Here is a 27,888-nt window from a genome sequence, read left to right on the forward strand (position 1 = left end):
TGCTTCCTTTCTTTAAAAAGCAAGACTCTCTTTTGTTCACCATAATTTTTTTTCAGAGAGAAAGTATGAGTATTAGTAACTCTTGAAATAGAAATTACGGCTTTCAGATTATTTCATAAACAGTAAATTCCTTTTCAACAGGATGAGAAATCACTAATTTAAAACTAACCTGCCAACAGGTTCAAGCAGTTAAAGCCTAGTGGGGGACAGATACAAATTATGAGTGTGAGAGTGTCTTAATATGTTCCTTTTCTTTGATTTTCCTATTCCTATTCCAAGTAAGATAAAATGGAATATTTTTTTTAGTCTTGTATGTAACTGGTTGTGTGAAAGATGAAGGGTGGGGGAAAGCAGAAAGAGGTGGAAATTGGGTTTAAAAATTATACTGTCTCACAGAATGGACAGCAAAGCAGTAGGGTGAGATACGTGCACTTGCAGATGTACCATGTAATCTGCTGACTCTGTAAGTATAGAAAAAGCACATTTTAGGAAAAAAGGTTTATACTGAACTTCCTTGTAATATTTTATTGCCGACTTGTTAATGGCTATTTTTAGTTATATAGGCCCAAATCACTTTAGCTTAACTTGATCAAAAGTAGTGGAGTTCCCTCAGACACAAACACAGTCTCCTATGTCTCTATTTGCAAATCATTTACAGATGTGAACAGACATGTCTGCAGCTATTAGTTTACACGAAAAAATTCTGTACTTAATGTAAAATTACTGAGTTCTAAATATTGTTGTTTATTAGTTTATTTAACTAAGCAACAAGGTTGCAGTAATTCATCCAGATTTACCATTATACATAGATAGAGATAACATTGGCTTGAAAAAGTGTTTTACTAGCTAAAGCAAGTTCCAGCTGGAATATTCTCCTTTTTCCAAGAGTTTACATCACCACGAAGAGGCTTGTGTAACTTCTCAGAGCGCACAAAAAATTTTGGAAAAAAAAAGAAAATCCCCCCCCCCCCCCCAGTATTCTCTGTGAAAAATTGCATCTGTTTGGCACCATCTTTTACAATACAAACACCCACACTAATATGAATTTTTACATTTAAATACCTCGGGTTCTCATGCAGAATCTTTTAACACTCTCTTTCAAAGAGTGGAGTAATCACAAAGCTGCTAATTACCAGGCTTTAGAAATCAGTATAACTGTAAATTGGGTCATCATGTGTGCTTCATTACATGCATATAAAAAAAATGTACGAAGGGGAAGGGACAAGGGAAGGCTCTGTATTTTTAAAAACAACGAGTGTCTTGGGATATATTAATTTTTAGATATTCAATTTGCGACAGCCTAAAACCATAATTGTAAAAAAGTTCTGAGCTCTTGCAACACATCCAAGTTTCCTTAAATATGGCTTTATCACTAACAGTTTATTTAAAAATAATGACTTCCTGGCCTATCAACTTTTTTTAATTTCAGTGGCTGAGTGTTCCTTTGGAAAAATACGTCATAAGTACATCAGGGAAAGATGCTGCCAATATTTTAGATGATGTGCAAAATGGTTCTCTGCAATAAAAGTATCTTCTAAAAACTGGGTGACATCAAGTGGGCAATGTTGTTGGGTTTTTCTGGTGCAACATTGATCCTTCATTTAGTAACATTCTTCTTAAAAGAGGATATTTTATCACACAGATCACTGAAAGTGTAAACATATAGAAGGGGGAAGTCTGTACGTATCAGCCTACATCAGTATCAGGTGTGCTGCAGTTTACATAGCCCATAGCAATAATCCAGGTGTTCAACAGTAAGCACTGCCTTTGTGTTAGACACCTTGGCTGAACACATTTTCCCAGTTATTTGGATTGGAGAAGATGCTGCTTTAGTTCTTTATTGGATCAGGGATCTGACTATAGCATGACTTCACTAGGCCTGGCTCATGGTGGACTTCACAGTAACGTAGGTTTGCATCGCTCAGAAAGATCTCAAATGGGACCCAGAAGCGTTTTGTCATTCTGTTCACACCTTGCCCCACTGCAGTAACTAGTCGCCAGAGTTCATGAGACACACTCATTTCTGAACATATTGCCGTCATGTCATTGGGTGTATCCAGGATGACATTTGCACACAAATGACTCCTCCAACTTAACACATTCATGTTCACAGTCATGCTGACCTAAAGCACAGAAGTTTACTTCTGTGGAGAGAAAAACAGTGAAGAACTCAAGCCAGCCATGAGGGTTTCTGAAGTAAAACAGCTTAGAAAAACTCACTTTTCTTAAACCATACTGGATTCTGTGCTTTGGACACCTGTTAAAGCTGATAGTGAGCTGAGGATCTGAGAGCGCATTGCAAATACTTGGCTATGCAAGAGTTCACTTAGACTCCAATAGACTTGCTCATCAGAAGTCATGCATTGTGGTGAAGGAGGAATGCCCGGTGCTAGTCACCAGTGATGCATTGTCCCTGATTTATAACGAGGGCCTATATGCAAATGTTCTACTTTATTTTACAAGCTTATCTAACATGAGCCTTGTTATTATAATAAGATTTGGAATAGGAGCTTAATCCTGGAAACGTCACCAGGTTTACAGCCAAATCCAAAGCCCCCTAAGGTTAAGGAAAAATACCCCAAATGGGAATTACAATTTGCCTTTAATTCGCAATTACATCCTTGGCAATAAATATTCTACACGATGCTGTTCTTTTGCTGCTATACTCACCAAGGCATATCCAATCTATAAAAACCTGAATGTATTAAAATACCATAGAGATAATAAAAAACAGAATAGCATGGATTACTGTAAAAACGGCACTGTGTAGACAAAGATGCTTCATGGGAATGCATCTTTAAGACTGAAAAGTACAGTTCCAAAACCAGATAAATTGGTTAAACCACATAAGCATCTAGAAATATAATTACGTTGCTCCAAGCAAGCTTCTTATTCATAAAATATCAGCCATGCAATTCTCCTCCCCCCAAGAACTGAGTCACCAGATCAGGCTAGTTCATTTTGCTGAATATATTCTCCTTAAACTTTAACAACATTACATTGAAAATCTGCTGTGAATCCAGGCCCCCACTCTAGAAGAGCTGTAACACTAAAGTCTTTTTAAAGTACATAGTATGTATGATTGGTTTAGAACCCTGACATTGGTGAGGCTGTTTTTACAATTTTTTTAGGAAACTGTGGGGTTTCATGTGTGACTTTAAGTTGATTTTAATAGCTACACTACCTATCCAATAGTTTCCCAAGTTAATGAAATACATCTGTCCTTGGCTAAACCAACTGGGCAAAGCAAGATTAATTTTTTTTTTTTAAAGCTGTTTGTGTCACTACAAGACAAGGCCAGAAAGTTTCGAATAAGTAATGAACTTATTGCTTTTGAGCCACTCTATGTTACGCCTCAGGTTTCCATAAATCTCTTCAGAAAACATCTAATATAGAATCTAGTCTACAAAACAGCAAAGAGTATATTTTTCCAGCATGACTGGCTCTCTTAAAATTCAGGTTTATAAACAAACATTTGTTTCAACCTTAATTATAGAGAAAACTTTCATCCTTTCAGAAGGAAAACCATTCACAGCAGGTTTAAGAAATAAAAGCAGATGAACTTTATTGTGTCCAAAGGATTACTCACTTTTGCATGTTTTCTTATCTGGATTAAGTCTAAACCCTTCTTGGCATCGGCAAAAATAGGAATCATCTGTATTAACACATTCCTGTTCACAGCCATGGTCCTGAAGAGCACAATAGTCTGGTCCTAAATGGGAAAATATTGTGTCATTGAGGAATATAATTCCTCAGAAATAAGCTAGGTAAAAACCAGTTACTTTGTTTTCTTTTCTTAAGTTTTTTTTTTTTTCTAGGCACCATTCTGACTTTTTACCATATTGTTTCCAACTATGAAAATAAAACGTTCCTTTTTTCCAAATATCTACTATACTTGGGTATACCTGATATGTATACTTCAATGAATTCTTCGAGAACACATGTACTACATGCAGTAGAGAAGCTAGAATCTTAACTATTTCTTAACATTTTGCAGCTAAGTCCTATACATTGCCTCATCAAAATCACCTCTTTATTTTACTCAGAGCAAGTTAGATATGATCTGTAATAAATACACAGACATGCTATTGAGTGCCATTCATTAGATCAAAGAAATCAGGTCATCAGGAGCATTGGTATTTTAACAGCTCTGGGTGTTTGCTACATAGTTCTTCCATTTAAAACGCTCATGAAAGGGAAGACGAGCAAAGTCTAGAAACAGCTACTACTTGTGTATAAAGTCCTTTAAAAAGGAAAGTAATTGTGCAGTAAACACTGGGATGTTTACCACATAGTGTTTACCACTATTGATGAAGTCAAAGAACCTGACGTTCACTTAGACGCAGTGTCTGGCCATCACTTAGTTTTGTATCAGTGGAATTAACTTATACTAGTCAAAGAATGGTCTTAACCCCTCAGCACTGCTAAAAATAGATACACAAGTCACAAATCAAGTAAGTCACATTTTTAAAGACATCCAGGCACTTTTGAACACCTCATTACACAACCTGAAAACTGTCATTCAGAGGTTAATTATTATTCCCAGAGGTAATTGGCTTCCTGAGGCAGGGACTGTTCTTTCCTTGTATGTGTGGCAGGCTAATGCAATTGAGCTTTCATAGATGATGAAAACTCTTAGCAATAATAAACCACCTATATTTTCAGGACAAACAAAGTGGAACGTGGCTTTCTAAGAAAACCTGAGAGGAGTATTTTATCATTTATGAACTCCACTTCATATATTTATAGAACATTTCCTTTACCAAAGCTCTCTTCCAGCCACACATAGAGTACTCTGCTGTGTTGGCAGGGTTGCCCTCATGAGCTGTGTTCCTTGTATTCCATTCTCAGAAGTTTGGAGTGATTCCCAGAGAAAACATTCGTCAGATATGCATGACCGTACTGACAACATTTACATTTTCAAGCTTTTCTTTGTAGCCATGAGCATGAAAGCTTACTTTCTATTTTTGAAAGGAAAGCCAGGATTCTGAGATAATCACAAGATTCTGGGAGCTGGCGCCCCAGGCCAAGGTCTGCTTGCTGATGCGGAGATCTGGTCTGGCATGGGTGTGAGTCTTGGCTAGCTGGTGATCATCCCTGAGATTCAGTACGTAAGCCAAATATGTAGAAATTTATGTTAAAGGTTTTAAATTTACAAACATTTCAAAACCAGTGATCTGAAGTTTGTTTCTTCATGTTGTTTATGCTGACTCAAAGGCAGCGTGATTCATAACATATGGGAGCTAGGGGACACTTTTGCTCTGAAGAGCTCTCATGCTGTCTTGACTTTCCCAGCATTAAGAGCTACACTGCTCTTTCATTCATGCTTTATTTTATTAACAAGGCTCAGAAGATATCAAGTGTAAGGAAAAGTGGCTTAGTAAGTTTTATTTATGCTTAGATTCAGGACATGCATCTTGAAAGAGAATGATCTGACATAGTATTTGCTCATTCCTCCCTGACTGCTCCTTCTGAATCAATCTCTATGGCCTACAATGTCCAGTCACTTTGATTTTTCCCTAATTGCAACCTGATGGAATTTTCTCCCTTAATTTTAAACTAATTTAAAGCACTGACAACAAAACAGAATGCAGTTAACATGGCAGAGATGCACAGAGCTGTGAGAAGCCTTGTCTGTGGCCTCTCCCCTTGGCTTGGGAGCTGCATTTAATGTCAGGCTCTCGCCCTTGGTTCTTGCCTGAGCTATGTTATAGGTAGGCCTGCGCCTGGCCTTGCATTTTGCTGATCCTGACCTGCTGACTGGCTGACTTGATTTCCTGAATTGGCCTTAGACCTCTCTTGACACTATGGACTTGTATGGACATCACTGGACTGTTGGCTGAGCCTGGTTACTGTCATAGGACCTGTTTTATTCTTCTTCTTTGGGTACTATGGGACCAAAGGCCTTGTCAGAGAGATTACTGACCCTGCTTGCCTTGTAGCCATCCTTGGCTCCCAGCTTGCACTCCCCTGCGGAGCAGCATACTTTTGTGTTATGTGTTAAAGATCTCCTCCATTCCACAGAGATCCAACATGAAACCATAGATGTGCCTGCTGAGAATTTCTGGTCAAGATCAGAGGGGAAATGACACTGGGGATGTGGTGGTGGAGTCTGTTACCCTACGTGACCAAAAGGATGTAGTGAATAAGGCTTTCTACAGATAGCAGAAGTCTCCAACTCATAGGCTTTTGTTCACGTTGGAAATTTCAACCAGCCAAACGTCTACTGGGAGGGTAAGACATCGTTGTGCAGGCAACTCAGGAGGTTTCTGCACAGACTTGGTGATAACTCCTTAACACGAATTCTTGAGGGGTGATGTTCTTCTTGACTTGCTCCTGTGACCATGAGATGACTGAGTTCACATCCAGAAGGCTGGGAGGGGAGAATTCATACTTCATATTTTAAAAGCTCAGATTTCAGCTTATTCAGGGAATTGCTAGGAAGAATCCCCTGGGAAAAAGCCAAGAAGAGAAAGGAAGCCCAGGAGAGCTAGATTATTTTTAAAGAAAACTTGCTAAGAGCACAGAAACAAATGATCCCATTGTACTGGAAAATCTGTTTAGAAGATCAAATGGCTTCTCAGTGAACTGAAACGCAAAGAGGGAGAAAGAAGGACCAAGGAAAAAAGAGGAGTATAAAAGCATTGCTTAGGTACTTTGGGAGAAAAACAAAGCCCAGCTGGACCTATTAGTACTGAGGTACACTAAGGGTAATAAGAAGGGAGTCTACAAATGTGCTGGTAGTAAAAAGAAAGTCACAGAAAATGTGGGTCTTTTGGCTGGGGGAACAACCTAGCGATGAACAATACAGAAATGGCTGAAAAAAAGAATGCCCTTTTTATTCCTGGTTCTCACAGACAAAGTCTGCTCCCAGATTTACATGTGTACCAGCACAGTTTGGGAAGGAGAGGGGCTAGCAACATCAGTTAGAGACTACTTAGAGAAAGTGGATATACACAGATCCATGGGATGACTGGTATTTGTCTGTGGGTGCTGAAAGAGCTAGGTGATGTGGCGCTACTGCGTACCATGTGTGAAAATTCACAGGGACCAAGAAGGTCCCTGATAACTGAAAAATGCTAATGTTACACTCATGTTTAAAAAAAGGCAAGAAGAAAGACCCAGGGAACTACAGACCAGTCTGCATAATTTCAGTCCCAGGATCATGGGGCACATCCTCTCAGAATCAATTTCCAAATATATGAAGGACAAGAAGATTATAGGGAATAGTCAACATGGATTTACCAAGGGAGAATCATGCCTGGCCAACCCGTTCACCTTCAATGATGAAATGACTGCATCTGTGGACAAGGGAACATCAGTGGATGTAATACACCTTGGCACTAGTAAAGCTCTTGATGCTGCCTCCCACAGCATTCTCATTTGGAAGCTGAGGAAGTATAGGCTGGAAGAAAGAACCATTAGGTGGGGTGAAAATTTGCCAGGCCACCAGTCTCAAAGGATAGTGATCAATGGCTTCACGTCTGGCTGGTTGCTGATAATGACCAGAGTACCACAGGTGACAGTACTGGGGGTCACATGGCCAAACATCTTAATCAGTGACATAGATGATGACACAAAGCACACCCTCAGCAAATCCGTGGGTGACACTAAATTAGGGACAGTGAATAGCAAATAGCAGAACTTCAATACAGAGGAACCTTGATAAACCAGATGACTGGATCAGAAGATGTCTTCTGAAGTTCAGCAAGAAGAATTGCAAAGTTCTGCACCTGGGCTGGAAACACCCCATAGTTTGTACAAACTGGGAAGTGACCTGCTGTCAGGGAGCAGCACGGGCCAGCGGCTCCCTAAGGGAAGGACAGCCAGGAGCCAAGGGCGATAATACAGCTGAGCAGGGTAGGGGCCTTGCCAGACAGGCACTGCCCTGCAGTACCCAAGCAAGGTGAGCAGGGCAGGCCTGGAAATGGTAGCCAGGTTTAACCAGAAGCCCAGATCATCAGACAAGTACACACTGCTGAGGCAGGTCTGAGGTCAAGCCAGGAAGCCAGCCTGCATGTCAGGATGAGGTGAGGCCACTCCTGTTGAGGGCAGCCAAGGTCTGACACAGCCCAGTGATAGCCAGGTAGGTCCATAGTGGCAGGGCAAGGCCATGGTTAAGCTGGGAAGTCAGTCTGCAGGTCAGGTTCTGGATCAATAAGGGCTATTGCCAGGCCCAGCTGGAGACTGCACTTGACATATTTTCTCCAGTTCTGGACCAATCCCTTCCCTTCTCCCCCCAGTTAAAGGGAACAAACTGAAGAGGGCTCAACAGAGACCGACTGCTGGGACATAGTGCACCTGACTTGTGCAGAGAACTTGAGGAATATGGTCTTACTACCTAACTGCAGCCTAGAATTACTTCTTGTAGGTCACTACAAAGGTGACGGAGCTAAACCCTTCTTGGTAGTGCCAGATCATGTAACAAGGACACAATGGTCACGACCTGTGGCTTGGGTGATTCACGTTGGACATAAGGAAAATGTTTTTCACTAGATGGATAGTGCAGCAGTGGAACAGGTTGCCCAGAGAAATTGTGGACTCTCCACTGGAGCTTTCTGAGACTCAACTAGACAAAACCATAGCTGACTTGATCCACAGTTTGTGGCAGTTCCACTTTGAAGAGGAGGCTAGAGTAGTTGACTTCCAGAGATCCTGTCCAACTAGCATTTGAAAGCTTTCATGTTTCCAACATAAAGACAGCAGCACGTGATCAGACTGACAGTCTATATAGCCCAATGTGCTGTCTCAAGCAATAGATACCTAAGTCAGAGGACAGAGACAGACAAGCCTGAAATACTACTTTCCCAGAACACTCTCTCAGCTTCCAGCATTCTGTGGATTGTCAATTTAAACAGGTTAAAATAACTCATAGTTAGTTAGACCATAAGCTAAAAACCACTCAAGACATATAAAAAGTTTATGAAGTTTTAAGGTCTTTGTTCAGTTCAAACTGGGGGAGAAAACACTGCTTAAAATCCACATTCTTAAATTGAAGGAATTAACAAAAATGTGTGCTTGGGCAGTAGAAAGCACTTACACTATAATAAGATTTCAAAAATATATGGATGGGAAAGTATATGCGGAAGTATAAGAGAATTTAGCCAGTGCTTAGCTGACAGATACTTGACAAATGGGTGAGTTCATACAATCTACAAACAACGTAAACCAGTACAAACTGCACTCTGACCCTTGCGGAGGCAGGAAATTCATCTCCCCTGACTCTGACCATCTAAAAATTAGGTGTCTGGTCTGTCAAGTCATCCAGGCTCCCTGCATAGTCAAGGAAAATACAGGCACTTCCATAAATTTGTGTCAGAGCTGTGGGCAATTGCCTTCTAGAAGTGTGCGTCTCTCTCCCTTGATCATAAGGTCAGATGTACAGCCTGGATTAGATGCTTGCTTTCTAAATGTTAAATGTAAGTGAAATAGAAACCAAGCACAATACACAATACAGTCTACACGTTAACATAGTCTGTCATCATAAAGACTGAAATGCCCCCAAGGCTGTAAAAAGCACAGAAATGCAGTGCTATATCGATGCATTTTTTGATAAATAATGTTTGAACACATTATTCAATAATATGGGCTAAATTCACCACTGACATCAGCAGTTCCACTCACCTAAAACTAATGGAGTTTGTCTACTTACAGACACAATAGTAACATTTCTTGTTATCAAGGCACATATTTATGAAGAAAGTTAACTAGGAACGTACATTAAAGTTTTCCCTTCACGTTTCCTGAAAGTGAGTTATGAAATTAAGCACTGTGGAGGTTTTAGCTTGTTTTCCCAATTACAGGAAGCTTTGGCAAGAGGACTTTCTGGTCTGTCAGTTCCCCTCTGCTTTATATCCACTCCTAACTCTGGTAATTTTTGAGCTTGTTAGCCTGGTATCAATCAAATTTGACAAACAACAAACAAGCAAAGCCATGAAGTTGTTATAAGCTGGTGGAAACATGGAAGCTTGGTAGAAGATACTGATGTTGCCAGAGCTTTGGCACACTATCAAAGAACTCACTCTTGAGAAAAATCCATAGGAAAATAGGCTGCAATATTTCCCCTGATTGTGGAACTACACTATTTAATTTCAGCTTGTCTAACAAACCAAGCTGATTATAAATTGTCTTGTACAGACTTGTTTGCTTACCCAGCTAGGGACATGATATTCTAACTGAAAAATCTGGATAATCAAAGAGACTATGCAAGACAAAGCTTTGGGCTTTTACTGTTGAAGAGGAGACTGGTTTCATGTTAAAAGCTTCCTGTTCATAGGAGGGACCCCTATCCTTAGCCCCTCCCCCAAAAAGCCAAACTACCCCCCAAAACAACTTGTGTTGCTTTCAAGACCTTTGGCTTCCAGGGCACTCCAACATTTTCTATACCTGACACATTATTCAGTGTTCCCAGGACCAGTGGGAGTATTACTGCTGAGACCTGGAAGACAGAAGTACGAACTGTTTGTAATTAAACCTTATTACAACTTACTTCTGCAAGTTCTTTTGTCTGGATTTAAAATGAACCCCGGGTGGCATCTACAGTAATAGGAGTCCTCAGTGTTAATGCATTCATGTTGGCAACCTTGGTTATCCAAAGCACAGTAGTCTACAACTGAAAAAGAACAAGATAAACAGGCACAATTAGAAAAACAAAATTAGAACTATTATGCATAGATATTATGGTACTAGTTACACACAGTAGCTATAAAAAAAGGAAAAGCTGACATAATTTCTGTCCTGAAGAGCCTTTCTGCAAAAAGTAGTGCACTTTCAATACCAGTTGGTAAATCAGATTTGATATGAGTCCTGGATCATTTCTCCTACCCTTTGAACATTTATCAAGTCTTGGATTGTCAGGAGCCTTCTCAACATGTTTTCTCAGATCTGGAAACCATACTTCAGTCAGTAACTCTGTCCAGATGTTCACACTGTAGATCAGGGCATAGCAAAGGTTGTTTGATTTAGTTCTGTCTTCTGTCTGTCCAGTCCCAGTCCTGGAATTGCTCTAATTTTCCTTAGTTCCCTCCCAGCTGCATTAGTTCTCAAGAGCTGTTCACGTAGCCTGAGTATATAGGAGACCCATGGCAAGACCTTCTACACCGAGGACTCTCTCAGTACATTCATTCCCTCTAATGTGCTCCAGATTCATCCTGTACAAAGCAGCTGCAGCTACGAAGCCTGAGAGCTTCAGGCTGATATTCACTACTGATGTTTTGATTATATAATGTCTTTTGTATGAGAGAGATAAAATATCATAGCTAGTCCAGTCACTTATTTCATAAGTCCAGTCATTTATTACACAAACCCATATTTACAAGATAGATTGTGAAAGGGTAATAAGGTAATACTTAAGAGTTTACTCAATCAAGCCCATTCAAAAGTGCTGAAGAAGTTAAATGATTTTTTTTTTTAATTTCTTTGCAGGTTAAGCTGCTTCTTCACAAAGAAAGTCTTAGAAGAAATTAAAGATAAGTCACAAAGCAGGTGTTCTGTCCCCAAAGAGCTGCCAGGCCCACATTAGGCAAGTTTACCTGATTCTTTCTGCAGAAGACAGTAATGTGCTCAGCTTCATGCAGACATTTGACGAGACAGGTTCCCCTTCTTTGCCAACTGAGTAATTTTTTCATTACTTTATACTGCTGAGCCTCCCGAATTGCTTTAAGAGGCAGTAATTTGTTGTAATGAAATCAGTTCCTTCCTCAATAGCCCTGCCTTTGCAAATCATGCATATACTTGGGTGTGCTAAGATATTTAGTCAAGGTCATGTAGTCAGGAAAGTGGATAATCCATTTAGTTACTTTGAAAGAGCTTCTTTTAACTCTTCAGAATATTTGTGTTGAATCAAGTCAAATTAGACTACTTACTGGCTACTATGTGAGATCATTTTCCTGGCAAGCACCTTCCTGTTTCCAGACTGAATAGCTTCATATAAAAACATATTTACTGAATATATATTTCAAGGATATAATGTGTCATACCATTAGTCAGCTTTCCTCTTAAATTAATTTTAACCACATGCACATTTTTGAGCGTTTTAAAAGACACATTAAGAAATAAGTAGGCCAAAGAATATATAATTTTTTTATTGTCTAGCATCATACCTGGGAAACAGCCCATATCGATCACTCCATAAAGTCACCTCCTCTTCTGCATTTAAACCCTAACGAAATGTATTTCTACCACAATACCTGCAACTGCCCAACTAATGATTATAAAGAACAGAATAGAACAGAACAGAATAGAATAGCATAGAACAGAATAGTTCCAGTTGGAGGAGATGTACAGCAATCAACTAGTCCAACTGCCTGACCACTTCAGGGCTGACCAAAAGTTAAAGCATGTTGTTAAGGGCATTGTCCAAATGCCTCTTAAACACCGACAGGCTTGGGGCATCCACCACCTCTCTAGGAAGCCTGTTCCAGTGTTTGACCACCCTCTTGGTAAAGAAATGCTTCCTAATGTCCAGTCTAAACCTCCCCTGGTGCAGCTTTGAACCATTCCTACGTGTCCTGTCACTGGATACCAGGGAGAAGAGATCAGCACCTCCCACTCTGCTTCCCCTCCTCAGGAAGCTGCAGAGAGCAATGAGGTCGCCCCTCAGCCTCCTTCTCTCCAAACTAGACAAGCCCAAAGTCCTTAGCTGCTCCTCATAGGACATGCCTTCCAGCCCTTTCACCAGCTTTGTTGTTTGAGGGACAAATAAACAGGTCTTGGAATGCTTTATTATCAACATCTGAGCAACTATGACCCTAAGCACTTTCAGATAACAATCTCTTGAGGGAGGAACTGTGCCCTTTTACAGCTATGAAGCTGCTAATGTACTGTGGACAGAAAGGAAAAAAAAAACAATGAAATAAATAAATAATTTTTCCAGGCTTGCTTATTTCCACTTATAGCCTTCTGGGGACCTCGTACTCACAGAACTAGGTCTGTTGGCCTGTAAGAATAATGAGCATATAAATTTAAATAATGCCTTTCCAATAACACAATTAAGAAGTGAGACCATTCTCTTTTGACAGTTGCTTTTGGAGATAAGTATTACTCCCTTTTACCTATAATTTTTGTATACAAATTGCCCTAATTCCAGGCAGGCCTTAGCCCTGCAGACTGGCACTAGTAATTGACATACAAATTCATTTCACTTTTAGCTTCATGTTTCATTTAGGTGGTACTTGCTTAGATGGGAAACTTGTCAACAGCATTCCAGTCAGCAAGTAGGTAAGTTGTCCATGGAGTTAAATCTTCCTGAAAAGACTGAGAAAAATTACTAATCTATATTTCTTATATTGAAGTACTCTAATCCTTTAGTTGGTATGCAGAAAATATACACAGTTTGTATAAGAGCAAAGCAGAATAATATTTTCCTATTTTTTTTAAGTTTTATTATTTTCATATTTCTGTACTGAGTCATGAGATAACACTAGAATGTGAACACCTACAGATCTCACTGTTTTTGATGTTAGCCCATGCCTATTTCAATAAGAAACTTTTCTAAAGGATGAATTAATGACCTTTTTAGTGAGCAAGCAAATAATTCAGTTGCCATCTCCCCATGTTTGTTCCACCCCGTTTTTTCTTGCTTGGAATTAGCTGGTAAGAGATGAGAGCCGTCTTTTACTTCCAGTTACCAGTTCTGCATTCTGGGTGCTTACATTGCCCTCTCTGAACTGTGGACAGCAAGGGTCACCTTGTATTGTTGTTTTACTCCTACAATGTTTATATAGGTTATTCAGGCTGAGGAGAACAAAGTAAGTTAAGAAGAAGGGTAGAAGAAAAGGGTAGGAAGAAAAAGTGACAGAGTAAGTAAAGGCATAAGGAGGATGAAAAAGAACGTGGGGGAAGAGTAGAGCAGACTCATGGAAGATTTGTAAGAACTTAGAAAGCAGCCAAAAAATCTAGCGGTGCCAGGACTGCAGAGAGGTGCCAGCAGCCAAACCACTGCCAGGAGAAGAGGTCCCAAGCCCAACAGCTGCAGCAATGTGGACACAGTCTAGCACCAGTGCCAGGAAAGAGAGGACAGCATGTCCAGCAACACCAAGAAGGTGGAGAGACTGAGTGTCCAGCAGCGTGATGGAGAAAGAATGGCTCATTACCACCAAATTTTAACTGACAGGATTTTGTTCATGTGAAAGGAGGGCAGTTAACATGAAAAGCTGTTTAAAAAGGCAAAGTGATAGAGCTCTGCCAGCCATAGTTATCACTGAGCAGACAGTTTCAAATATTTAGTCTACAAATTTGTTCATAAACTGTGTGTTGCAAACACTCAGTGGTTGGCCATTCAGTGGTCACTTTGAATGGATAAGTTGTTAGCTGCTGGTGGTAAGATTTTATTTAATTATTGCCATTCAGGTAACTGGCTGACATGTGTGAATAAAGCAATTAGTATTGCCTTTGATCCTTAACCAGAGAAATTAGCCCATCAGAAAGAAGGAAGAGAACTTAATAAACCTGCCTGTGAAATGAGTTTTCTGCACTTTCTCATTTACTTTCGCTGGAGTTAAAATTTTAGAAGTCTTAGATATCTCAGAGAGAAGCCTTTGGCTCTTTAAGAGAACGGCGATGTGTATGTGCTACTGAAATTCTCTCTTCATTCACTGGATGAAGAGGAGAGAGTAACCTTAATGAAGTCACTGCTTTTTGCAAAATTGTCGTTGTACTCAGTGGTCTCTGGTATATGTGTACATCAAGATCTTTCTTCTGATCCTGCTCATTTGATAATAAATACTTCACCGAAATGAACTAGCTTAAGAGTAATGCAAACTGAGAGCTATCACTATTATACTGATTGATTATCACTATTATACATATTGATTATGTATAATACTGATTCAGTATTATACATAGTCTCCTTTACAAGATTTGCCAGCAAGGATGATTATTCATTGGTGATCACATCTGCAGAAGCTGTAAATTCTCGGTAGTAGCATATTCCTCAAAAGCTCAAATTGTTCAAATCTGAAAAGTCAAATTCTGGAGATTGGTGGCTAATAGGATTTGCAGACAAATCAGCATCAAAACTGCAAATTACCCAGACAATCTTTTCCTGTTCAGGAAATGTAGAAAGGCTAAGTTCTGCATGGGTAAAACATAATTAATATACATTGAACTATTCACATGCATCAGTAAGAAATGAAAAAGTTAAATGGTCAAATAAATGCCAAAGAAAATTGAAAAACAGAAGTGCTAATAATGTGCTTTAAAATCACAATTAATACTGCTAATTATTGCAGGGGTATGAATAGTGTAAGTTCATAGTTTTTTGCTAAACTAGGTATACACAAATAGAAATTAAGTGGAGAGGAAAGACAGCTATAGAATGCAAGATACCATAGTAAACCCATGCATGAACTGTATTTTGAAAATAACTGAAAATAGTTGAGAATACAAAAGCTTCAAATGTCATCAACAGAGCTTATAATAAGCCTGTATCTCTCCATGCCAAAGAGAGTCAGTGAGGAGGTAGAAAAAAAATGTTGAAGATGTATCACACCTCTAAATAGCACTCTTCAGACTTTGCAGAGAAATTATTAACAGGCAAAAAACAAGTGCCACTGTAAGAAATTTAATAAATGGCATAGAAATATTTCAAAGCTTTTAATAAGAAAAATAGACTTTGTATTTTTAATAGTAGGTTTGACATACAAAGAATTTCACCAAAATTTATTTTTATCCCTATGATGCTATGGTAGCTACCTTCCCGGTAAGAATATCTTGGACTGTAAAGGACCCTTCAACTTAATGGAGAGAAAATAGTAACAACAGCTGATGACACTAAGCATGAATATTTTGGATTAGAATATATGGTAGGAATGAACTGGGGATGAAAGAACTACCAACAGAAGTCACAGATTTTCTGTCTCAGGATATAGTCAAATTAATAGCAGAGAAAGATATGCTTTATCCTAACAGAGGTAAGGGTAATGAGGATTAGCTAAGGTTATTGGATGAACTTCTGTGTAGTGTTAGATGTAGAAATTTGGGCCAGAACATCTATCAGGCCTTCTTGCCTAAATAGCCATTATTAGCTGCATTTTCAAAACAATTCAACTTCAGAAAGCAGGTTCTTAAAATGGTATATTAGTGGCCAAATTATGCTGAGAATTTTAAACACTCCTATACTGAGATCATGAAGCTACAAGTAAAGGAAACATTTCTGAAGAGTAAGTACAGAGTGAATGTTCTTCAAAACCGCATATGTGATCCTAGGTCTAAAAAACCTCAGAACCTCATTTGTGTGTCCCATGTGAAACTACATGCAGAAAGTTCAGTTCCATAAACTGTCATCTATTTTGCATCTCAAAACAGGATTATCCTGCAAGGTAATAGCTCTGTGAAGGTAATAAGAGACAGATTATATTACGTTAGAGTTGTTTAAAATGACAAGAAAGAGTAAGCTGTTGGACAAAAGCTTTGTGGTGGCCTGTGGCAGATTTGGGGCCAAGGATTCACTTGGATTCACTTCCATGGGATTTCAGCATGTGTTTGAAATTAAGCATGCATTTAAGTGCTTGCCTAAAGAGAATACCTAACAAATAACGCAATTTTTTTTCAAGGGCTCACTAGGTTTTTTTTTGTGGTGGATACCAGAAGACAGTATTTTCCCAAACTGTAGCATGGGATGAAAAGTTTACAAGAAGGCTAATAGGCTAGTGAAAAAGATTATCCTAAAAGTATTTACTGTGTATAAATGGGCAAGAAGAGTGAGAAACTTATATGGTAATAGAGAGGAAAGTATGTTTTGTGTTAAAAAATTATTATACTGTATTTCCACACTCAGTCTTTTGAGTTGTAATTCTTAGAGCTGATGTTTGCTTCTTTACTGCCCACAGTGAAAATTAAAGGCACATAGTGGATGGGTTCTTAAGGGGGGCTAAACTTTCCTTAAAGTCATCTTGCCAAAAAGAGTTTGAAATCTCTCCAGGCATGACCATAAAACCGAGTGAGAAATGGCAAGAAATTGTCCACTTTCAAGTTCTTCCATGTGTAACTTCTGTCTGAGGAGGAGCTACCGAATTTGTCTGGCTTTGTTTGTTTTTTAATGGCCACATATGTCATGCCAGTACATTGCTGGCCACCTACATGGATCTAGAATAAAACATTTTGTGTGTTGTTTTAAAACAGCAACGTTACTTTCTGTGTGAAATCAGTTGGAACAATTTTCTCAAGTCACCATTCATTATCAGTAAAGGCCTACGAACATACCAATATGTATTCTTCCTTATCTACCACTCACATAGGAGAAGAGAGCTTCTCATCATTGTCTATGCCTAGACTGGTCATTAATTTACACTGAATTTCCCTTTGGTTTGTGTCAAGAGATAAATGTGAATTGCTAAACTCATACTCACCGACACAATTCTTTCCATTTGCATCAAGCTCATACCCTTCATAACACTGACAGACGTAAGACCCAGGTGTGTTCACACAAATCTGCTCACAGGCATGTTTCTCCACAGCACAAAGGTCCTGAGCTACAAAACATAATTGCATGAATATGAAATTCTTTGACCTTCTGTAATGCACAGGTAGACTATAGATCAAAAATAAATTTCAGGAAGCTATGAACAACTCTTTAGAGATGAGCTCATTTTAACACAGATCATGCCAATGTTCTGTAAAACAGTGAAAGTCTTATGCCAGCAGGGAACAACCACTCAAAGCTGAGGAGCTCATTCCTTCAGCTGAAGGCAACGACTATGGATAGGCCAATGGTGCTTAGTAGAGTTGCTTGACTGTGTTTCTCTAAAAAGTTTGAAGGGCATTCTTCTTTTTTTTTTGGAAAAAAAAGGTGTTTATTTGTGTCTTTTTTTTTTTTTTTTGCATAACCCTCCCAGATAAATGATGACAAGGTTGGAAAGGGAAAGAAAAGGAAAACACAAGACCAAAAGACTTGGGGATATTTCATTTCTGAGTTTTATAATTTTTCAGTTTTGTGCAAAATACCATAGCAAGTTACCCCTCCCAAGCAAAAGATCTCATTAGAAAAATTACTATGACAAATGAGGTCAGTTCAGCATCTGGCCGAAAGAAGCACATGGGGCTTTCCTTTCTATAGACTAAAGCTTTCCGAGAACCCCAAATTTCCCCAGTGAAATCTCTGGAAAGCGAAGTACTTTGTGTTGCTCAGGATCAGGCCCAAAGACTGCTCAACACATAACGATCATTTACAGCTACAAAAAAGGCTTTTGGAACATGTTTGAGGGAACTAGCTAAGCAAATACAAATTTTCTTTTATAGCTGTCTGCTTCATATCAAGTGGCATGATGAACAGTATAAACAGTCATTTAACTCTCTTGTTCCAGTATAAACACCCACAAATAGATAATTTTCCAGCTTCTTTCAGCTACATTTCCTCTTTTGTACTATTTTGTGTATTGATGTAAGTTTTGAACATCTCTAGAGAAGAATGGAAGAGATTAAGTGAAACAAATACAATGTAATGAGTAAAGAATAGCCAGTATCTGACACAACCACTCTAGAAAAGTTAGACCAGAGTGTGTAAAAGGAGCATCCTTTGCATGAATGCAAAACCATCTTAGTGAAATAAATGTAAGAATATTTCAAGTTAAACAAAAGAACTTTTTTTTCCCTAGTTTTGTTCTGGAAGATAGCCGAGTTGCCTTTTTTTTTTTTTTTTTTTAAAACGTGGAAAGTAACAAATCACAAGTATGGCAGATTTTCTTCCTTCAATGCAAGGAAATAATTTTTTTAGAAATAATGTTATAATGAAATGTATCAAGGAACAAAACTATCATCTATTCAAAACAGAAATGCACCCTTTTCCAGCCTGAAGCAAAGTTGTCAGTTCACTGCTGATTAAAGCCACTTGGTTAAGGGCTTTTAAAAACTGAATACTGATGCGGTGTACTCTCACAATATAAAAAAAGGGAACAGAAGAATGAAAGAAGAGTATAACTTTAGATACAGAAGAATGAAAAGAGAATATAACTTTAGGTACATACCATTCATGTTTTCTGCATTGTTTAATTTAGAAAGTGTTAAAATATATATGTAAGGAAACTATTTGTTCATGAAAGAGGTGACAAATACATCCAAACCTTAGATAAATACATCTGGTTTATGTTGATCATGTATTGCACTAAACATAAACATGATGAAGATTTATTTTACTTAGAGGTCAAGTCAGGAACACTTGTGTGCGAGTGTCTCTGTGCACTTGTGGACAATCAGCAGCCAATGAAGATAACTAAAATGGTCGCAGACTGTGTATTTTTCTATTGCCATGCTTCCCCTTAGCTTCAGAAATAAGCTGTCCAGCTTGTCCAGGCTTGGTCCATTTCCTCATGAATTCTGTTACTTCTCTGGGGAGTTTTTAGACATAAAGGTCTGACCTTGTCTAGACTGCTACCATATCATCTCCCTCCTTCACCAATGATTTGCACCATCCTAGCACATTTAAGGCCAGTTTGATGGCTCTCAATATTAGATTTCCAGTGCTAATTGCTAAAATGACAGTTTGGTGATGTAGAAAAAAGTCCATTAGAAGCAGGCTACAAACACATTGAACGACTCATGTCCCTTTCATATTTAGCAAACTGCAATCTAGTATCATCTGATTGATGATCAAAGCAAGTACACAGTCAAGCAAATCATGTGTGACAGGTAAGTGGGGAAAACTAATATAAGACTGAGTCATAGCTAAAAAAAAAAAAAAGTAAAGCGATGCAGCAATGGGCTTCGAAAAATGTGTGAAAAAATGTTCTTGTCACTATTCTTGTCTTGGCTCAGCTGCTAAACCAAATAATAATTAGGAAATATTCCAGACTGGATTGAATTTTTTTGTGTCTTCTTGAGGAAACAAAAACACAAATAAAGTGTTAAATTTGTTCCATTTAGCACAAAGCATTCCCCTATAATTCACACACATGCAAATGACAAAAGTCTACATTTGGTGAAGGATGCTGGTGAGAAGGACTAGAAAACAGAGATTCCTAAAAGTAACTCATCCCATAGCTCGTAGTTTCCTGCTGTAGCCCAAAGGGTCTGAAGATGCTTCCACGCAGCAGCCAGAATGTGCAAATCACTCTGGTGCTGACATTCTTTTGTTCCCATTCCTACTTACTGAGGCTCTAACTGAAAACATGTGTCTACTGCACATGTAAGGACTCTAATCCCCAAGCTGCAGAGTCGCCTCAGATACTGACATATTCTCGCTGTTTCAGTGGTCATTAAGTATTTGATATAAAATACAACACCTGGCAAGAGAGACTAAGAACCCTCTAATCCCAAGCTACCTGATTGTTTTATGGCACTCTCCTGAGATGTGGAACACGCGAGTTGAAACACAAGGATAGGATTTGAGCCTGCATCCTTCACCTTAATTCTAAATTATCAGTTGTGAGGGGTACATCCTATGCTCTCACCATGACTGTCTCCTCCAGCTTTTTGAAAAGACGTTTTCCAAAATTTTTCTTCTGGCTAAAATCAGTTTGGCAAATTTCACTTGAATCCATGCACTGTTGTGGGATAAGAAACTGCATTTTTAGCAAGTACATTTTCCACAAGTAATTAAGAATAGTATTGCATAATTTGTTTAAAATAATGGTGGGTACAGAAATAAATTTGGCATACCCATCTAATGTAGTCTGCTGTTAATTACCAGGAAGCAAGTTAAAATGGACAAAAGAAATATTGCTTACAAAAATCACAATTAAAGTGAAATACAGTTTGTTATTATAAATTATAAAGCCAATTAGTTAAAACTGAAAAAAGTCAACCCTTTTAAAGAAGGAAATGAGAGCATAAGCAAGACTTTTGAAACTATTCTTTGAATGGCTGCAAACCCTTATACTTCAAGCAGCAGTTAGGAAGAGCTTTTCAGAATGGCAAGTTATTTCACAGTTCTCTAGTATGGGGTTTATTACACCTTTCTGTACTATTAGTACAGGTTGCTATCTAGACAAGTTACTAAAGTACTTGGATTCACTTCATGTGAGATGATAAAACAGTTCTTTCTTTGATTGTTGCTTCATTGTTGAACTTATTACACCAATAAAATTCAAATGCAATTTTATGTAGTTACAGTGTACCTCTGCAGAGCTGTGTATAAAAATTAGCTTGATGTATTTCAGACAGGTTTATAAGAACTTCATTTGCACAAAACAAGAAAAAGAATTACAACTTCACCTTTTCAGACTTTCTGATGATGACCATTAATCATGTACTGGGCTCAGTCCTGCTTTATGAGCTCAACAAAGAGGGTATGTGATGTTAAGCACTTTTTGGGAGCATGAAAGAGAAAAGTTAAGAAAAATAACATACTGCTGCAAGTCTTCTGGTCAGCATTCAGAATGTATCCTTGTTTACATCTGCATACGTAGGAGCCAGGGGTGTTTATGCAGAAGTGATCACAGCGATGCTCAACTGTACTGCACATATGGGGCACTGAAAGAAAAAAAGTAAAACATTATTTACTGCTGGTCTTACTTACTTGTGGTCATTATTTAAAAAAATGGTGTAGAAAATTTTACTGAAGTAATTTAGAAATTTCAAATTAAGTGTTGACAGTAAAGACAAAAATGGAAGCTTAAGTGTATAAGACTGTAAAAAAATCCTCAACAAATAGTACTATGTATTTATTCCTAAAAAAAGTAGGAAATCAGATATTTTCTGTCTGGTTGACATTGGTGGCATGTTTTTGGACATGAAATTACATGCAGAATGGAGATAGAAACAAAATAAAAATATACAATAGAGTATCTGGAAACACTAATCACTTGGTGGTTCCAAGAAGACAATGAAACAAACCTACCACATTCAAATTTAGAAAACAAGTGGAATTTAAGTTCAAACTGTTCTAGAGGACATTCAATTTCTTGAATGGAGAAAATCACCACACAGCACAATACTAAAGAAGAATGACTAGAAAACAACTTGATGAAGAATCTTGCTTGCTTAGTTATTAATGTTGGGGAACACACAAGCAATTCATGATGACACTGAGGTCATGCATCTCCAAGATTCAGTAAGTGGGAGCTGAGCTACACTCCAGCGTATAAGTATTTCTGAGTCTATTTTTGATCTGTTTGTATTTTATGTCTCTAATAGCAAGTAGTAAAATGCAACAGACTGAGACAGCAAGAAAGAAAAAGAATAGTGGGCCCATTCTGTCAAATCCATTGCTGGATTTTTCTCCAGATCAGTATTTGGGAATTAAGAAATCTCCTTGATGTTTTCTTTCCACTGGAGCATTGCTTGTATGTAATTTCTATAATATATATGTGAATTACTTCTCAGAGAACATTGTGTAGAAAATAATCTATTTTGCTCAAAAACAGTTAGGGATTGATGTGCTCCTTATTGTGCTAGGTCAACAAAGATCAAAATTTATGGAATAGCTATTAACAGTAATCTTTTAGCAGCCATAACAGAAGCCTGATAAATAACTTAACATGTGGTATGTGTGGTACTTGTGGAAAAAAAAATGTGGTTTTGAGACACAGACTATGTATCTGGTCTTTGGAATGGTTACCAGAGTTACGCACTTATTACTAATATACAAACCACCACAATTCCCAAATCTCTTAATCAGCTTTTTGGATCTCATAATCTTTTGCCATAATAAAACTTCTCAAGTACTTTTATTTATGTGAATACAGACCTGCTTGGACTTCTTGTCTTTTCATCTTTCTGTAATTCTGAAAATGAAGTTTATGACCTCTGACACTTTCTAAACAGAAGTTTCCTCCTGGCTATATTTCACTAGCTTTCAACATCAGGTACAGCTTGTTATGACCAAAGAAGCGCTTTCAAATGCAACAAATCAAAAATATACTCATTTCAGTAGTTTAAGAGTCAGAAAATCTTACCATATACTAATGCTATAGAATGTGAATCTATAGAACATTACTACAAAAACAGTCAGTCCTCCGATAACAAAAGAACATAAGGCTGCAAAACAGAGTACTAAAAAATGGAAAAAAAAAGCAAAAAAAAAGCACTGAATGATAGGTGTCTCAATAACTCAGTCCCTTCTGAGAATATATTGTTACCACCTGTTACCAATCTTCCAATATACTATCACATAAAATTTTTTCCAAAGTGTCTCTGTCGCACCCATTTCAAAGAATCAGTGGTACTCTGGTCATCAGTCAGATTTCTGCAGTGAAGGAGGCTGCTGTCTGTATGATTTTTGCAACCTCATTTGTTGCAGGATGTGTTTGGTGGACACAGCCAGGGACTGAAGTAATAGAAAGGGTGATCTCATAGTTAAGGAATTTGAATGTGAGCCTTGTGAATTAGACTTTATCTCTGTCTATGTCACAGGGTCCTTATTTGACTTTGGGCAAGCCAATAATATCAGTATCTTCAAGCAAGCATCAACCTTCACACTGTATGTGTTCAGCTAGAGACACCTGAATCTGGATTTGCAAGAATGCAGGGCGCTCAGCTGCAAGTGAAGGCTGTAGAGCTGTGACTGGTATGTTTTATTAGTCTAAAAATGCTAAATGCCTCAGAAAATCAGACCAGGAATTGCACTGAGTCAAATATTTAAAGTTAGTGGGCGATGTTGACAGTCTTAACCCTGTTTCTGTGCCTCTGTTCCTCCAATGTAAAATGGGGATGATACCACTATCTACTTTACAGGAGAATAATAAAGACTTTATTTGCTCCTGACTGCTCCATCCCAACTTCCGTCTTTCTCACTCTTCTTCTCTTCAATCTCCACCTCCTTTCCTGGATCCTGTCCCCATTTCCATTTCTCTTCTGAGTTTTCAACTCTTGTCTCACTCCTCATGCCTCTGATTTCCCAGGATACTGTTTGCTTCTCTTTTACCTTGTTGACTGGTAATAAGAGGAGGCCTCTGGGATCCCCTGGCTTCAACTGCTGTTTCTGACACCCCCAAATCTTTGGCAGCCAAAGGCAGCAACTGTAGGGAAAGTCTGACTTGGCAGAGGATGGAGCACAGCCAGTTTATATGGATTCTTCTGAGAATATTGCTGCTAGGCACTGAGTAATCTCTGCCATCCATGGGTAAACAGTGGTTAGTTTGGCTTAGTTTTCATTTTCCCCACAGAGCTTCATCACTTGGCCAGGTTCTTCTCTTATCTTCGCAGGAACCATGAAGACACACTCGCACAGATACAAGGGCAATCCAGACACAAGGACAGCTCAGGTGCCAAGGTCTTTTCCCACAGCACGAAGCCCAGCAGACTGCATGCTAGGAGACTTGACCAGAGGAGTGCCTTCAATTGCTCTAGCAAAGAAACAAGGTGTCCAGATGTTCAACTCGGCTACAATGACATTGCCTCTGGGTCCACACTGGGGAGGGCTTTAAAAAACTAACCACATTTCCCAGGAGGAATGTAGGTGTTCTAGGAAGCAGAGGCTATGGATGCTTAGATTGCTCTCTTGAAATTCAGCAAGCTGAACGCTGCTTCACAGCCCAGACTTAATAAAATATTAAGGATCTTATCTGCAATTTAGTCCTTTAAGTTGAAATCGATAAGAATCTAACAGCTTAAATTCTCTGTTGCATCTGTATCTTGGTTTTTAAGTGCGTTTTTGGATCTCACCTTCAATTTCTGACACAGCAAATGTGTGGAGGCATTCCCTAAAAAAAGGAGGCAGCAGCAATCCTTGTCACCTCCATACTCCTCCATCTGCAGGGGGGGTGGTTTTATTGAGGATCACATGTATTTGGATTAAAAGTGAGCTATAAAACTCTAATACATTTACTGGACACTGTCTAGTCAGGAAAAAAAATGAATAAGTGGCATTTGTACTGGATTTGTTTCTAAAATGCAATTAAAAAAATCCAATAAGATGAAGTTTTGAAGCATTTGCTGTTCACTCCATTTAAACTCTCAATCCATGTTTAGTTTACTCTTTCCTGGTTTTCAAATGTCTCTTTACTACGCCAGCTAATAATACGGCAAGGAAGAAACAGGAAAAATCTATTATCTGATGAATGTCTGTGATGGTGTTTTGTGCTGATGCAGTTCAGCTGGAGCCCTGTTGTTCTTTGAAACAATTTTGGAAAAGATCAAGTAAGGAAAATTCTCCAGACTATCCTGACAATAAGCCGCAGTTCTTTTCTGGCAAAAGCATCCCTAGAGATGAGTGAGCATTCAATTTCACCATGCGTTCTTTTTCTGGACTCTGCTGAAAATGCCTCAGCTTAATGCCAAATCTGTACGAAGATCTTTCATACTTACCTCAGGAAAAACTAAAGAAGAAAATTATATTAAGTACACAGATTGGAATAAAATGAATTATGTATGCCATGATATTTGTAAGAGGTAATTTCTTATCAGGGAATTACAGATGGAAGTGATTTCTCTGTTGTAAATTAATACCTATTAAAATATCATTTCCTTTATTGTATGAATTATCACTGTAATGGCTTTTCCTAACTTTCTGTATTTAAAATGGATGGAATAAAAACATTACCATGTCTCTGTGTCTCACTTCCAGTCACAAAGCATGCACAGAGATAATTGTTTGCATAGAATTAATATGTAAGCTTTGGAAGAGGAATCCATGAACTCCATAGAATTTTTTAAATAACCAAAAGACTGTGTATCAGTTTGAATTTTCAGTACTAAGGGAGATCACATTTAAAATCAATAGATGAAACAACTTATCTAATATTCAGATAGCAGAGGGTTGTAAATTTATTGCTATTATGCAATGAATAGGAAAATCATGATATGTGTGTTTGCCTCACTGCTTATGACCACTAGGAATTAGATCACATTTTATGGCACTTAGCAGTAGAATTAGTTTTTCCCCATATGTATGACTGCTGTTCTGAATGTTGTCTGGCTAGTCTCCCTTTTTTTCAATATATATATTCTAACAGGTTCCATGTAAAAAAAAAAAAAAGTTTAATTATAATGCATATTTTTTTTCTGTGTTTTACTTTCACCTATGCATTCAAATCTGTAGATAAAAACCTTACCACAAAGTTTGGTCTGGAAGGCAGAGGTCAGCGTTTCAATCTGACTGAAATTAGCAACCAGAAACACATGTTCTTCATGCGGTTCACTCCCAATGGACTTCAGCGTGTTCATATCTACTCTTCCCACTCCAATGGCAAAAATCAGGATTCCTGAGTTACGTGCTTTAGTGGCAATCTCTGCCACTGGATCCTGAGGTCTCCCATCCGTCACTATCATGATAATTTGAGGCACATTCTGCTTCAGAGGTCGAGCTCCTTCTGACTCTGAAAATGCAATGTTCATTGCATATTGAATAGCCAGTCCAGTCATGGTGCCAGTTGCCAGGTGCATCATCCTCTTCACTGCTCTTTCGATATCCTGCTTCCTCCTGAAAGTCTTCAGCGAAAATTCATGTTTGACTGTGCTGCCATACTGAATCAGACCTACACGGGTGGCATCAGGACCGATGTCCAGAAACTGCAAGATGGTTAAAATGAACTCCTTCACTTTTTCAAAGTCGTAAGGACGTACGCTGCGAGAGCTGTCAATGATGAAGACAAGGTCCAGACGTTTGTTTTTGCAAGTATTTTCTGGAAGGCAAAATGCAAACAAAAATACTTTGCAAGAATTTCAAAATACACATAGGTTCAGGCTGACCTGAAGTCTCAAACCTGCTGTCTAAACACAGTGACAAGTGCTGGGAAAATACAGGAAAAATAGGAGATGCCAGAACTAAGGCTACTTGGGCAATATAAATTTAGCCTCCAGTAAATAACAAAAGCTGCCTGTTACATTATCAGTATATATATAATTTTTTTTTTTTTTTTGTGAGATCAGTGCCCAGAATGGCTAATAGCAGTGGAATGGGTAGATACTTGTGCCGTACCCTGTTTTGTCACTGTTGTTGAGATTTTGACCTCATACCCCATACAGGATGGAAACCCCCTCTGAATTACATAGTTACTACTTAAGTGGGCTGCAATGTAGTAGTGCCTGAGAATTTAGAAATCTAATACTCCAATGAGGCAGGGTGGTTTCAGTCCTCCATTACAAACAGAGAAAACAGAACACAAAGAAATTCAGGTCAAAAGCGTCTGTTAATTGCAGTGACTGATACGAGACGTGATTTTTCAGGGAACTTGGCATTAAGCAGCACTTTGCATGTACAAAGTACAGCTCTCAATGAAGTCAACTGCAGCTGTGAGTGCTCAGCACTTCTGCAAATCAAACCCCGTGATTTCAAATGCATACTGAATGGCCATCTGGGAAAAGTCTCATCTATTGGACTAGCTCAGCATCACACAGAAATTCTATGGCTGCATCAGAGAGAAAATCCTGTTGTCTACAGTGGCACTTAACTTGGCCAAAAGACCGCTCATACACTTCCTGAAGTCTTCTATTTCAGCCATCAGCAGTCTTTTTTTCCCAAGAGCCACTAAAGCAGAAATCCCACAGGGTACGTCTATATCTGACAATTGCACAGGCGGGCAGGCCAAGCTATCATGGATAACAGCAGAAGTGAAGGCTGGCTCCCTTCTGGGCATGCTACAAGCTTTCTGGGATCCTGGGTACACCCTCTGGCTTCTGCTCAGCATCCTTCTTTTTTGAAAGAATGTCAGACATATGCATGAGTTGCATGACGAGAATGGATAGGGACTGACCATTCACAGAAAGCCAGCACATGGCAGGCGTAAGGCAAGCAGGGGGAGGAGAGCCACGAGCCTTGCCACAGAAGGCAGCATATGGCAGAAGATTAAAAGGACTTCAAAGGGCTTAATGGGATGCTGGTAAAGAGAAATCAGCTGAGGTTTAACATTTACATTAAAGAGCCCTCCAGATTAGGAAATCCCTGAGCCACAAAAGCATGGCAGTTGGGGGAATACCTGCAGGTAGTATTGTCTTGCCCTTAAACTTTTTCATACACATCCAACTTTTGACTGCTGCCAGAGACAGGACACTGGGTTAGATAGACCTATGGCTTCA

At 38.7% G+C, this 27,888-nt stretch overlaps 1 protein-coding gene across 5 annotated transcripts in view; it reads right to left on the minus strand.

The window, feature by feature from the left end:
• The window catches only part of MATN2 (matrilin 2), a 76,891-nt gene that overhangs the window by 26,035 nt on the left and 22,968 nt on the right, over positions 1-27,888 (minus strand). For all 5 annotated transcript variants that reach the window (XM_087749171.1, XM_087749168.1, XM_087749175.1 and 2 more), the window contains exons 3-7: positions 25,926-26,495; positions 21,283-21,405; positions 17,349-17,471; positions 10,490-10,612; positions 3,590-3,712 (exon numbers count right to left, since the gene is read on the minus strand). In XM_087749171.1, coding sequence (XP_087605297.1) covers positions 3,590-3,712; positions 10,490-10,612; positions 17,349-17,471; positions 21,283-21,405; positions 25,926-26,495 — 1,062 coding nt within the window. The remainder of the gene's footprint in view (positions 1-3,589; positions 3,713-10,489; positions 10,613-17,348; positions 17,472-21,282; positions 21,406-25,925; positions 26,496-27,888) is intronic.

Source organism: Nipponia nippon, unplaced genomic scaffold (genome assembly GCF_047370975.1).
Source record: "Nipponia nippon isolate SJK-2023a ecotype South Korea unplaced genomic scaffold, ASM4737097v1 scaffold_1, whole genome shotgun sequence".
In the NCBI taxonomy this organism is placed as follows: Eukaryota; Metazoa; Chordata; class Aves; order Pelecaniformes; family Threskiornithidae; genus Nipponia; species Nipponia nippon.